We start from the raw sequence: 13,764 nt of genomic DNA, 5'->3' as shown, positions 1-13,764 counted from the left end.
TATATATGTATATATGGCAAAAACAGCAAAACACAAAATGTCCATGCCAAATACTGGCATTAGTAATACTTTTGTGCATAAGTTCAACAAGGAGTGGAGCTTGCACACACAATGGTAGATTTCTTACAAAAAAAATTCATTTAGAGATCAGTAAATAAAATTAGAAAAGAATTAGGTCAACTATTGTCTGTTATGACAGATTTTTTTGCACCTTTTTGGCCTCTAAATAAATTATTGTTCATAAGAAATCTAAAATATGACTGCCAAATATGACTTCTTGACAGGTTTCATTAAATTCAAATTCAATTTAATTGCATTAATAAAAAGGCATTTTGACCAGAAAAATGTACAGTTAAATTCAGTTAAATAATGTCTTCAGCAGATAAACAAAATGTACAATTCCTCAACAAACTACACAGATTTCTGTTTCCTTTGTAAGCAGAAATATGAAGCTGTTATTTGGCCTCTTGCATCACTGAAGAGAGTATGTGACAGCTGCAGGGAAGTAGCTGTTATTGATCTGTTGTTATTAGAGAGGCTGCATTTTCGGAAACATCTCACTGCCTCTGTTGGTTGGACTGCCTTTGTGAAACAAGCTTATGCAAATGTTTGATAAGCAAGTATGGATTTTTGTAGATCATGTGACGATCCGCCCCACGAATCTGAATGTGATTGGCATTGGGATAAGAGCGCTCCAAAAACTTCCTCTGAAGTTCAGCAACCACCTGACATAGAGAGATGACAGTTAATGAGACATTCAGCAAAGGATTTGCCTCTGATTAAAACTAACTAAAGTTCAGAAGTGAAGGCAGAAAGTGGGACTGTGAAAGACACTCACTTGGTTGAGATCTGAAGGAAGCTGATCATCAAAGGATTCCCCAGTGATCACATGCACAGATGTCTTGCTAGAGAGAGGCTTATATCTGGAGATCTCCTGAAAAAGTCAAGGACATTCAAACAGCAGCGTAAATGAAGGCAATTCACACTAGAGATTCTTCCCACTGGTCGCGCTGGTCACCTTTTTTTGAATTAATTAATTCCAATATTTACTATCTATCTATCTATCAGGCTTTCTGCGGTAATCTGTGTTACTGGTATTACCCGGTGTTTGGCCATACACCGAATACATTACTTGCCAGTGGCGGCTGGTGGAAACCAGACGCTGATTGGACTATATATCCAGAGGCAGAAGAGTCTAGAACAGTGACGGCAGTAGTTGAATGTGATAGAAAAAAATCCCTCCCTTTCACACTTTGGTTGTGCATCGCCCTATCGCCCGCCTAATGGAGAAACTGTCGTTTTGCTTTTTAAAATAAGTAAAAATTTAGTTCAGTTGGACAACAGATGCTACAGTTGTAAACTGAAAGCGTGTGCTCTGCTCCATACAGCGCGCCCTGCAGAGCCGCAGCAGTGAAGCAGGAGTCGGATTTCACTCATCACCTGGGGCCGGTTGCATAAACTGCTTAGACAAAGTTAATCATCTAATTTCTTTTCTTCAAGGCTGGTCATAACCTTTAGATTGATCTAATGTGAATCCAAAAAGTAAGACTGATTACCCCCTGGCTAACTGCTGGTTGGTCAAACTAAGTTTGTAAGTCACAGTCTTAACATAGTTTTTATCTTTATGCTACTGGCCCCTGAAGAGAGTGAGAGAGGCACTTCAGTGCGAGTGGCAAAAATGACAAGGAAACGATGGCGGATGGAGGATTTGGTTTTCAAGCAAAATGTAAAAGTAAATTAAAAGACCGCTTCTTAGACCAGAGAAGGTGAACATGTTGGTTTTTGTCAATAAATGTTATATGTGCTAGTTTATCATTGTACTGTTTTATTGATGTTGTGCATTTCATTAAGAATAATAAAGAATCCATCTATCAAGCATTCGTTTTAGTCTTAAAAAGTGAAAGGTGCATAGATGTAAGAGCAACAGACAATTATATTTTCTTGTAAAACGTGACACCAAGATTGTGAAATCGAAAGTGAAAGCATCCAAGTAGTGCCTTTTCTTTCTCCTTTGCTCACTCGGTTCCTCCCTGTCCGCACCTGTGCTCTCGTCATCTCGACTTAATTCCTACATTTCCTTAAGTCATAATTTGCACGTTTCATCATCAGTGCACCATGCATGTGTACGTGGACAATAATGCAAGTACAGCTGCGCAGACACCGACTGAGTGCGTGACGACGCTCTCGCACAAATGCGACCGTCAAAATTGAACTCGTACATTCTCAAAACATGGTCGTACTCTAGAGCTCTATAATATTTTTTATACTTTCAAAAATCCTTAAATGATAATTGAAAATCAGTTCTGCATATTGGTTATCAGAAATGTAAACACAATTTATAATAATAATATTATTAATAATAATAAATTGTTATTGTTGCGGTCCAATTTTTATTTTTATATTTCCTGTTTTGATTTTAATTTTCGTTAGTTTTACATCTATATTTTTGTCAATTTTTATTAGTTTTTTGGTTCTTATATATTTAATTTTAATTTTATTTTTTAATACATTTTAGTACATCAATATTAACTAAACGAAAATGAGAAATGCTGCCTTGGCAACTAGTTGAAATAAAACAAGTTTTCGATTTTATTTTATTTTAAAAGTTTATTTCATTTCAAGTAATACATTTAATTAATAGTAATAGATTTAACTAACTATAATAACCCTGTGCAATGCCTTTGCAATGCATATTATATAGAGTGGTTTTAAAAACACTTAAATCACACATAAAAAATATTCAGTTCTTATTGCATTACATTACAAACTAAAAATTACTGCAATAAATTTTAATTCACGCAGGTGTCCTATCAGAGTAATTACAGGTGTAAATCATCACAATAACTATATATGAACATATATTTCACTAATGAAAGTGTCCAATCCTAATTTTGAACAGTATATATTTTTTTTTTAACAAATTTATGTTTTTTGGTGCCACTAAGTACAGACATTTATCAAACTATTCACAGTTTTACATCTATATTTTTGTCAATTTTTATTAGTTTTTTGGTTCTTATATATTTAATTTTAATTTTATTTTTTAATACATTTTAGTACATCAATATTAACTAAACGAAAATGAGAAATGCTGCCTTGGCAACTAGTTGAAATAAAACAAGTTTTCGATTTTATTTTATTTTAAAAGTTTATTTCATTTCAAGTAATACATTTAATTAATAGTAATAGATTTAACTAACTATAATAACCCTGTGCAATGCCTTTGCAATGCATATTATATAGAGTGGTTTTAAAAACACTTAAATCACACATAAAAAATATTCAGTTCTTATTGCATTACATTACAAACTAAAAATTACTGCAATAAATTTTAATTCACGCAGGTGTCCTATCAGAGTAATTACAGGTGTAAATCATCACAATAACTATATATGAACATATATTTCACTAATAAAAGTGTCCAATCCTAATTTTGAACAGTATTTTTTTTTTTTTAACAAATTTATGTTTTTTGGTGCCACTAAGTACAGACATTTATCAAACTATTCATTGAAGGTAAAGTCTTACCTCACTAGAGATGCGTTCTCGTTGAGAAAGAAATGCTAGTCTACTGCAGCGCTCTGATGGGCAGGGTTACACAGCAGATATTTCTGACATGAGAATCAAAATAAGCATTGATTTCTATATTGATTTCTTCTTCACTTAATAGCTGAGACAAATGTATTTAGATAGACATATATTACTGTACTGTATATGCCACGACAGCGGTCAAGAGACGTGAGTTGTTCCAATGTTTCATTTTCACTCTTTGGTCATTGTAATATACACTCGGTGACCTCAGACAGACACACTTGAAAGTGTCAAGTCAACACTTGAGTCAACAGCACGAGGGGAGCAGATCCTCTCATGAAGAACAATCCGTCATTCTGAGAGACAGCGCGGTCAAATTAAATGTCAACAGGCATTTCAAGAGCCGCGATTCCTCTCAGTTAAACATGAAAGCACTATGTAGCCGCTAATTGCTATTTGATTGTCTGTGTTCTTATGCAAAGAAGTCCTATGTGAATGCACTGCCAGCACCTTTTCCTTTATTTCTTTAAATCATGTGATTTTTAGTTTGAACATGCATTGACCAGTCACTAAGAGCAATAGCAACAGACTTAATATCAGGCCTGAAATACTTGATATGCATGATGTGATGTTGACATGGTCTGCAGCATGACATACTATACTGCATTTTGCAATTTTTAGAATTATGCATGCAACTAAATTAGTTAAGAGATAGAATATTTGTGCTTTTAATAAAATGTGTCACTCCATAGCTTCATTGAAATTAATTTAGTGAAAGCAAAAAGGTGTTTAAAATAGTGGGAAAATTTTAAAGACCATTCTATATATTGTAAATAAAACAAAAGTCCACAAAGTCAGTATAGGTTATACACTACCATTCAAGAGCTTTGCATCACAGGAATAAAATACATTTGAAAATATATTAAAATACAAAAAAGCTATTTTACTGTTGTTACTGTATTTTTGATCAAATAAATTTAGTCTTGATGAGCATAAGAGACTTCTTTTGATGCCAACCTTTTGAACAGTAATCATGTTTGCATTGCAGTTTCCAAATGTAGCACATATACAGAGTTCTGGCATGAAACTCTAGATGGCGCAGTCCGATAGGTCTAGCTCAATCTGTCCTGGTGACATTATTGTCACATGGCAGCTGATTGGTTCTCTCCTGTATCGGTAGCCAATGAGCTTACTGCTCAATATTCAAATACCTGGCTTTTGTTTGCTGTAGAAGTATTGCAGTGCACTTCAGAAACCCTCCACCTTCCCCAGCTCCACCTGTATAGATCTGCTACGGGGTGATTCCTGTATGCTATATGGGGTTATTCATATGTGTTATGTGCAGCAGCAGTATTTCTTACATGCTCACAGCAGCATGTATTGGCAGTAGCAAGTCTTGGTACTTGCTCTGCCACAGCAGCAGCAGCGTAGCAGATCTATTCCACCAAGGCCAAATACATTAACATTGTCATGTACATTACCATGCCAATCCCTCCGAGAGTCGTCATGACAGAAATATAGTTCACTGAACATGCATCTGTGGTTGCAACTATAACCTGAGGTTCATTTATACGTTTATAATAACTGTAGACTAAAACAGTTGCATGCCATGGATGCATTTTGCTTCAAGCAGCCTACTGCATTTACACCAACAACACAAGCAAAGTTGTTTTTGACTCTAGCAAACACCCAGATATTTTAAAGCTCGTTAATTTTGTGTTGTTTTGTTGAAATCTAACATTACAAAGAAACATATTGCTTTCGTTTTATGCTTCTACTCTTTCCCAGACAAATGAGACAGAGGTCTTAAAAACACTGTGTCTGTTTTTATGCAGATAGAGAGGAAGGATGGGCATGTATGAAAAACACACCTAGTCATCACCACCTTCCTGTTGTGCATTAATTATTTCAACCTCCTTATAAAGGCGAAACATTCCTCTAAATCACCTCTTCCATTCCTCAGGTCAACCTTCGATTCATGTCGCAAATGGGAATCTGTAGCTTTTTGAGGGGAAGAGGGGCCATTCAAAATTCTAATAAATGTTTTGCATATTCGTGGCCGCATGTTAACGTGCATGAAATTGGGTGGAACTGGAGCGAAGAGAGCGGCCTCGTACCTTGACGCGGCTGTTTTGCATCGTGACCTGAGAAACCCTGTCTGAAGGCATTTCAAAAAGCCTCTGCGTCAGTCTCTGTCTGCAGCCTCTCACATTCACACAATCCGGGAAAGTTGTTCATCTTAGACAACTGATCATTAAACTGCTTCTCTCGTTCTCCAGAAACCCTGCCCTGCATGTCAACCGGCTCATAGAGACAACTGTAATTTATGCCACAGCACCACCAAGTGGCCATGTTGTAAGACCAGCGTTTCCCAACCTTTTTTGTCTTACAATACGATCACAAAACAAAATAAAATAAAATAGTAAAATGGTGGTGTGAACGTGAAAGACAATGTAATTTTTACTGATATCAATGAGAAGATGACTAAAGAAATCTGGAGTCCAAGTGTCTGCAAATGTCATTCACACAAATTGACAACTTACATTGCTTTGTTTTGTTTGAAAAATAATTGAATGCAATAAAATGGCAAAGATGAAATGTGCACTTAAATGTTGTTAAGCAGGTATCCTGATCGCCATCCTTCAAAAAACAAATAAAAACTTCACATTCATCACAACTGTTTAATTATTTTAATCATTTGACAGCTAATATGCATTTTTTTATTTTAAGTTGTAATTTCTTTTTATAGTTATAACAAGTAAACCAAAATGTAGTTATTTCAGAAATTATTTTAATCTTTTGACAGCTATTTTTAAAGTTGTAATTTCTTTTTATAGGTTTACACGTAAATCCAAAATTAGAGAAAAGACCAATTTTTTTTTTTTATTTAAAATGTTTATAGGGTTAACAGGTAAAAAAAATTAATAAAAAGGTACTTTTTCAGAACTTTGAAGGGGGGAAATCATGAAATTAATCTCAAATAATTATTTTAATCTATTGGCCTTTGTATTTTTTATTGTCATTTCTTTTTATAATTTTAATAAATAAAACCAAATTATTTTAGAACTTCAAAGAAAATCACGAAATTAATTACAATTAATTATCTTAATCTTTCAACAGGTAATATATATATATATATAAATGTTTTTTTTGTTTGTTTTTTTTAAGTTTTCATTTCTTGTTATATGTTAAATGAGTAAAATTAAATGTAGTTATTTCAGAGTTTCAAATAAGATAATCATGAAATTAACCATAATGGTCACACTTTATTTTAAAGTCCATTTCTCACTATTTACTAGCTATTAACTACGACTTTTGCCTCAAACTCCTAATTACTGCTTATTAATAGTTAATAAGGTAGTTGTTAAGTTTAGATATTGGGTAGGATTAGGGGTGTAGAATATGGTCAAGCAGAATATGTGCTTTATAAGTACTAAAAAACAGCAATATGCATGCATATAAGCAAGTGAGACTTGGTCCCTTTACTGAAGTCTTACCACCATAATTAATCTATGGACAGCTAGTATGTTTTTGTTTTTTTTAAGTTTTACCATTTTATCAAGTTTTAATTAATCTCGTTTTATAGGTTTAACAAACAAACTTGAAATTTGCTCAATACTTTTTTAGTATGTGTACCCCTTGTTGGATTTTACTGTTTAAAAAAAACTAGAAGCAGTGACACCATAACCTTGAGTTGTATATGTACACACTGATCTGCTTACAAGACACGATTAGCCATCAAACAGTGAAAAATGAAAGAGAAAATCTGCTAAGCAGGAAATTTAATGACCACAATAGCAGTTAACTATCAGGGTTGATGACTGAAAGGATGCAGGTTTAATCCATGAACTATGAGCAGGCTCAGATGGAGTTGGCTGACTGGGCTGACCTGTCGCTGCAGGAGTTCCTCTGAGACGTCGCCTCCCTGAATGACTGGCTTCAACACACCCAGAATAATGAGCAGACGACTCAAACCTGCAGCTGCAGAGAACTGCATCATCTGCAGGGACGGGACGAGGTGAGAGTACCTGTAAAAATATACAAACATAAGATTTCAAAGGGGTCATAACATGAAAAATCTGATTTTCCTGTGAATTGCAGTTCATATATCCCATTCCAAAAAGACCATTTATTCAAACCGGTTCGAAGGGTCACAATGAGGAGATGTTGAAGGCCAGAACACTGGACCCAGAGACACAGCGGTACAGTGTGCTGTATGAATCAGTGACAGGCGTCTGCTGTGATGAACTGCATTAATTGAGCGGTCATTACCCACGCATGAAGGACTAAATGACTCCTCACTGCGCTGTCTAATGCGTCACAATGACAGCTCATTTATGAAGAATGAATCAATGACACAGAAACACTGATCAACACTCTTGTGAAGAATATTTAGACACGTTTAGAACACTTCACACATGATAAAACACTTCTGCTGATACTCTGGAGCTTGCTGGATGGTTGCTAGGGAGTTGCTAGGGTATTATGGGCTTGCTGACTGCTCCAAGTCAAAATCTGTCTATTTTTTTGTATGTTTTTTATCATCCAGCAGGCATAAATCTAGTTAGTCTGATCGCTTAGAAAAATAATAGAATGACTCTCCTCAAAACCCAAGTGATTTGACAGACAAATTACAAAATACTATAAAAAATTAAATGTGTGAACTCTTAAAAGCAAGTTCTTTTTTTTTTATGCACATGTGGTTTCATCAGATATCATCTCATTTGAACAATGAGCAAAGAACACAGCGAGCATCATGTTTCCGATTCGCAAAAAAAGTACTCTTATGAACCGTTTTTTTTTTTTCCAATGAGCCTTGAATTTTTACTTTTATTAAAACACTTCAAATAAGAAACAGGAATTATCATGGTTAAACACACACACACAAATCCAAGCAGCATATTAAATTACAAAACAAAATTTCATAAAACAAAAACACAAAAAATTACAAATAATACATACCATATATAAAGTCAAATTATACATAAATTAAACTTGTGGTTTAATCAGTATATATTGCAAATAATTCCGTTTTAAGGCATTTAAGGTTTTTCAGCTGCTTTAAAAATGGAAATAAAATGTTAATTTTTAACACCATTTTTAAAAGCCATATAACTTGCCTGTATTCAAAATAATATTACACAAAAATTCAACCTACTTGCTCCCGAGTTAGCAGTTTGAATCAGACTCACTCAGTGAATCATTCAGAACCATTACTGACATCCAGACTGAACCACAAGTCATTTATCGGTTACATCCAACTTATATCACACTGTTTTCTTACTGTTTGGTCATATTAAATTACAACTCAAATTAATTTGACTCCTAAATGTTTCTTTAGGAAACACTGCATTATGAGTTGTGTGCTTTCAATACTTACATTCAAGGTTTGTTTAAATAGTTGGCTAATAGTTATGCACCACTTTTGACCAATAACCACGAAAAATGGTCCAAAACCACTGATTGGCTGCGTAGGAATATTCTGAAATACCCTAGAAAAAAATACACATCCAAATGTTCTGACCTTCCATCAAAAGTTTAGCATTGAAAGTTTAAGACTGAGAGTTTGTGCTCATCTTTTTAAATATTCTTTTCCATGTCATTTTACCACTTTTTCATCAAACCGCTCTTCTCTGACACCTTTTCATCTGTCAGCATTTCCCCCAAAACATGGCCCGTATCGAGCCTGACAATTTGACTCGGAGTCAAATCAGTCCGTTCGCTCTTACATTTTATTTCCACCTGTCCTATTCTCTCCATTTCGTCATTCTATCAATTCCTCCGGTGCTAATTCTGCCCGGCAGGTCTGGATTATGCGCAGGAAGGCATGCGTTTCAAAGGGAACTTTAGCGAGGGTAAAGACAGTCCAGATAGGAGGATGAATTAAACAGATAACAGCAGGCAGATGGAGTGAGGAAGTCGTGTCAAGCAAAACGCCTCACCAATGTTGGTCATTTTCCCTTCCGTTCTCTCTCTCTCTCTACTTCCCCCCTCCTTAAGCATGACAGAAAACTATCTAAATGAATAAAAAAGTGATGAAATGACTTTGGTGCCGTAGACTTTCTGCTCTTTGACTTCCCATCTGGATTAGTGCAGGCTGAATGGAGTCTGTTTCTTTTGAAAGAACTAACACATGAGTCTGTCTGAATGTTTCTCTCTCTTTGACACACACACACATTCTGTGCTTGATAAGAGTCCATCTGAATTTGCATGGTAAATTATGTCCTGTACGACCACTAGAGCTGCCCAGATGGACTGCTCAACAAAAAGACGAGAGAAGCTTATGACAAACAAATCATTCAGCTGACTATTTGCCATGATTCAAATGGATATGACTGCCGGCCTAATACAAACTTTTTATTGCTGTATTATCTTGTTCATATATTACATTTTGATTTGTCTGAAATGGGCATTTTTACATAGCAAAAGCAGTGCAATTCAACTGAACAAAACACAGTGAATACCTATAAATGTTAAAGATGAAATGTGCAATTCTGTGCCACTGCCATAACCAAATAAATTTGCAAAAACAATCCAACATTGGTTGATCAAACAGATATGGAAAACACACCATTCTTAAATGTTTAGGTGGTTAAAGGATTATGCAATGCAATGACAATATTTGTAATAAACTGAATTTTTGAATTGTTTTTAAAACCAGCCTAACCTTGTCTGCTGGTCTGGTTTTAGAACGATTTGGAGAACTTTCCAGTCTGCCAGAGACCACCTTAAACCAGCATAAAGACCAGAAAACAAACTTAGGTTTATTACATTTTTTTTTTTTTCAGCAGGATTTATTGTACTTATTTTGTGATTTTTATAATAACTCAATGTATTAGAAGTGTCTGGAGTCATTATGGAAAGATGAAGGAAAAAAAACAAAAATAATAAAGTTGTCCCAGGTCGCATGAATTTATGACTTTGACTACAGTAAACAACAAATTTGATTCTTCCTTATCTCGTGACTCACATGACTCACAAGTATGAGAATGGAACTGTTTTTAATGTAAAGTAAGTATCTAGGCTAGAGTTGAGAAGCTCAATTCATTTCCGGGAAGTTCAAACTGTCTATTTCAATAAATCGACTTGACTAGGCTACTTGTTGGCTTTATCACTCAAAAATGCTCACAAAAGTCCTCATCAGACAGTTTTCTTGTATTAAAATATTCAAAAATGGCATATGTAAAATTAGTTTAAAAAAATTATTAAAACAAATTAAAAGCAATAAACATTAAAAGCATTAGAATTATATTAAAATAGATTTTTACTATTAGTTCCTGCATTAAACATTTTGAATCTCCTTGACAAAAATGGCCGTTTGGTTGAAATAATGCTTACTTTTAAGCTATTTCAGAAAATTGCACAAAGCAACTGGATAACAACTATAGTTGAGACTTAATGCCAACTGTGTATAAAGCCACTAAATATACACTGCTGTTCAAAAGTTTTTTAAAAGATTCAAAAGATTTTTAATGTGTTTTAAAGAAGTCTCTTCTGCTCATCAAGGCTGCATTTATTTGACCAAAAATACATTAAAAAAAAAAACAGTAATATTGTAAAATATTATTACCATCTATTATCAATGTTGGAAACAGTTGTGGCAGCAGACTGAAGAAGCTGTGTGTCGGGTGGGTGGGATCACCTTTAAACCATTACTGTTTTGTTCTGTATTTCTGATCAAATAAATGCAGTCATGATGAGCAGAAGAGACTTCTTTAAGAAAAAACAAAAAAACATTACAAATATTACTGATCCCAAACGTTTGAACAGCAGTCAGTGTACAGTAGAGAAGCTCTGAGGTCGAGAGGTCTTTCTGAAAGTGGCCAGTAGGGGGCGGTCACGTCTCACTGTGAGTGAACACTAACGGCTGTAAACACAGCAAGGCTAATGTGGCCTTCCTTCATTACTGATGACTGACAGTACTTGCTCCAGCACTAGAAGCTCTAATTACTGATAATTGTCATTACTGGAGCCAGACCAATGTAATTCCAGAGGGATTTCTCACTTTACTGCAGAAGAAATGAAAGAAAAGCTACACAAATGTTACAGGCAAGGCCAGCAATTTTCCCAGTATGATTTTCAATCAGTACACATATATGTATGAAGTCACACTTCAGAGAAACTGACTGACTGCTTGATTGATTTGTCCCATTGATTCTTGTATTTCAGAGGTGTCTGTGAGAGGAAGATCATGTGATGAAGGCATCCTGCACCTCAGTCCTGCAGGGTCTCGAACCGCTTTAGCCCCTCTAAAGGTTAAATCTCTGGAGGTCAGCAATTGCCGTGCTGTGTTAGTTGCTAGTATGCATTCCACTAGATTCCAACACTACCAGGGAGATGTCACAAGACATCAACTGCTAATTTGCATAAACTACTCAACTCTGTCACATTAGTCAATATTCACTTAATGTTTCCTCTGGGTGCCTCAAATGGCCTAGTTATAAACAAATGGTCACTTAAATTAATTCACTGGCATTAAACACAATAAGAACAGTATTTTTTTTTTCTGGCAGGTAACTCCAAGTACGAGCTTTGAATCTTAAAACATCCACATATATCCATTTTCCACCAAAATGCTTAGTCTTGTTTACAAGTCTAAGAACATATTCTAATATTCTGAGTAATTTAATTCAGTGTCTTTATGCCACCAAAAGATGCTGCTGATGCAACCATCAGTCTAGTTGTGCAGTTAGTAGAGACATGTCCCAACAGACTAAAGGCTGTAATTAAAGCAAAAGGTGGTTCAGCAAAATACCGACACAAGGAGGTGATCCTTTTTCCAACTTAGTGATTCTGTTTTTTAATGTGTTTTAAAGAAGTCTCTTCTGCTCATCAAGGCTGCATTTATTTGACCAAAAATACATTAAAAAAAAAAACAGTAATATTGTAAAATATTATTACCATCTATTATCAATGTTGGAAACAGTTGTGCAGCTTAATATGTTTTTGGAAACTGTGATACTTTTTTCAGGATTATTTGATTAATAATGTTAAAAAGAACAGCATTTATTTAAAATAGAAATATTTTGTAACAATATAAGTCTTTATTATCACTTTTTATCAATTGAACACATCTTTGCTGAATAAAAGCATTAATTTCTTTTAAAAAAAAAATACTAACTGAATAGTGTATATTGTTACAAAAGATTTCTATTTTGAATAAATTCTGTTTTTTGTTTTTTTTTACTTTTTATTCATCAAAGAATCCTAAAAAAAGCAATCAGTACACATATATGTATGAAGTCACACTTCAGAGAAACTGACTGACTGCTTGATTGATTTGTCCCATTGATTCTTGTATTTCAGAGGTGTCTGTGAGAGGAAGATCATGTGATGAAGGCATCCTGCACCTCAGTCCTGCAGGGTCTCGAACCGCTTTAGCCCCTCTAAAGGTTAAATCTCTGGAGGTCAGCAATTGCCGTGCTGTGTTAGTTGCTAGTATGCATTCCACTAGATTCCAACACTACCAGGGAGATGTCACAAGACATCAACTGCTAATTTGCATAAACTACTCAACTCTGTCACATTAGTCAATATTCACTTAATGTTTCCTCTGGGTGCCTCAAATGGCCTAGTTATAAACAAATGGTCACTTAAATTAATTCACTGGCATTAAACACAATAAGAACAGTATTTTTTTTTTCTGGCAGGTAACTCCAAGTACGAGCTTTGAATCTTAAAACATCCACATATATCCATTTTCCACCAAAATGCTTAGTCTTGTTTACAAGTCTAAGAACATATTCTAATATTCTGAGTAATTTAATTCAGTGTCTTTATGCCACCAAAAGATGCTGCTGATGCAACCATCAGTCTAGTTGTGCAGTTAGTAGAGACATGTCCCAACAGACTAAAGGCTGTAATTAAAGCAAAAGGTGGTTCAGCAAAATACCGACACAAGGAGGTGATCCTTTTTCCAACTTAGTGATTCTGTTTTTTATTTTTTTCTGACATGTTTGTGTTACATCTTTCACTTGGATGTTATAAGTTGCACTGAGTAAATACAGCTGGATAAAACAAAAACGGTGTCTGTGTTAATTTCAGGCTGCAAAGCAACAAAAGGGGTGTGATTCTTTTCTATACCTACTGTATATGTATATATATATATATATAATATATATATATATATAGAGAGAGAGAGAGAGAGTGTGAGAGAGAGAGTGTGAGAGAGAGAGAGAGACAGACAGACAGACAGACAGATAGATAGATAGATAGATAGATAGGTAGATAGAT

The 13,764-nt window shown here is 34.7% G+C and overlaps 1 protein-coding gene across 1 annotated transcript in view; it reads right to left on the bottom strand.

Annotated features, from left to right (window-relative positions):
* Nucleotides 1-504: 504 nt before the first annotated feature.
* Nucleotides 505-13,764, bottom strand: part of LOC107686774 (uncharacterized) — a 26,504-nt gene continuing 13,244 nt past the window's right edge. Inside the window, exons 8-10 of the mRNA XM_016483895.1 lie at nucleotides 7,421-7,559; nucleotides 839-934; nucleotides 505-725 (exon numbers count right to left, since the gene is read on the bottom strand). Of these exons, the coding sequence (XP_016339381.1) occupies nucleotides 558-725; nucleotides 839-934; nucleotides 7,421-7,559 (403 nt within the window). The 3' untranslated portion in view covers nucleotides 505-557. The remainder of the gene's footprint in view (nucleotides 726-838; nucleotides 935-7,420; nucleotides 7,560-13,764) is intronic.

The sequence above is a fragment of the Sinocyclocheilus anshuiensis genome, unplaced genomic scaffold (assembly GCF_001515605.1).
Source record: "Sinocyclocheilus anshuiensis isolate Anshui unplaced genomic scaffold, SAMN03320099.WGS_v1.1 scaffold389, whole genome shotgun sequence".
In the NCBI taxonomy this organism is placed as follows: domain Eukaryota; kingdom Metazoa; phylum Chordata; class Actinopteri; order Cypriniformes; family Cyprinidae; genus Sinocyclocheilus; species Sinocyclocheilus anshuiensis.
This window is presented reverse-complemented; position numbering and strand designations above follow the sequence as displayed.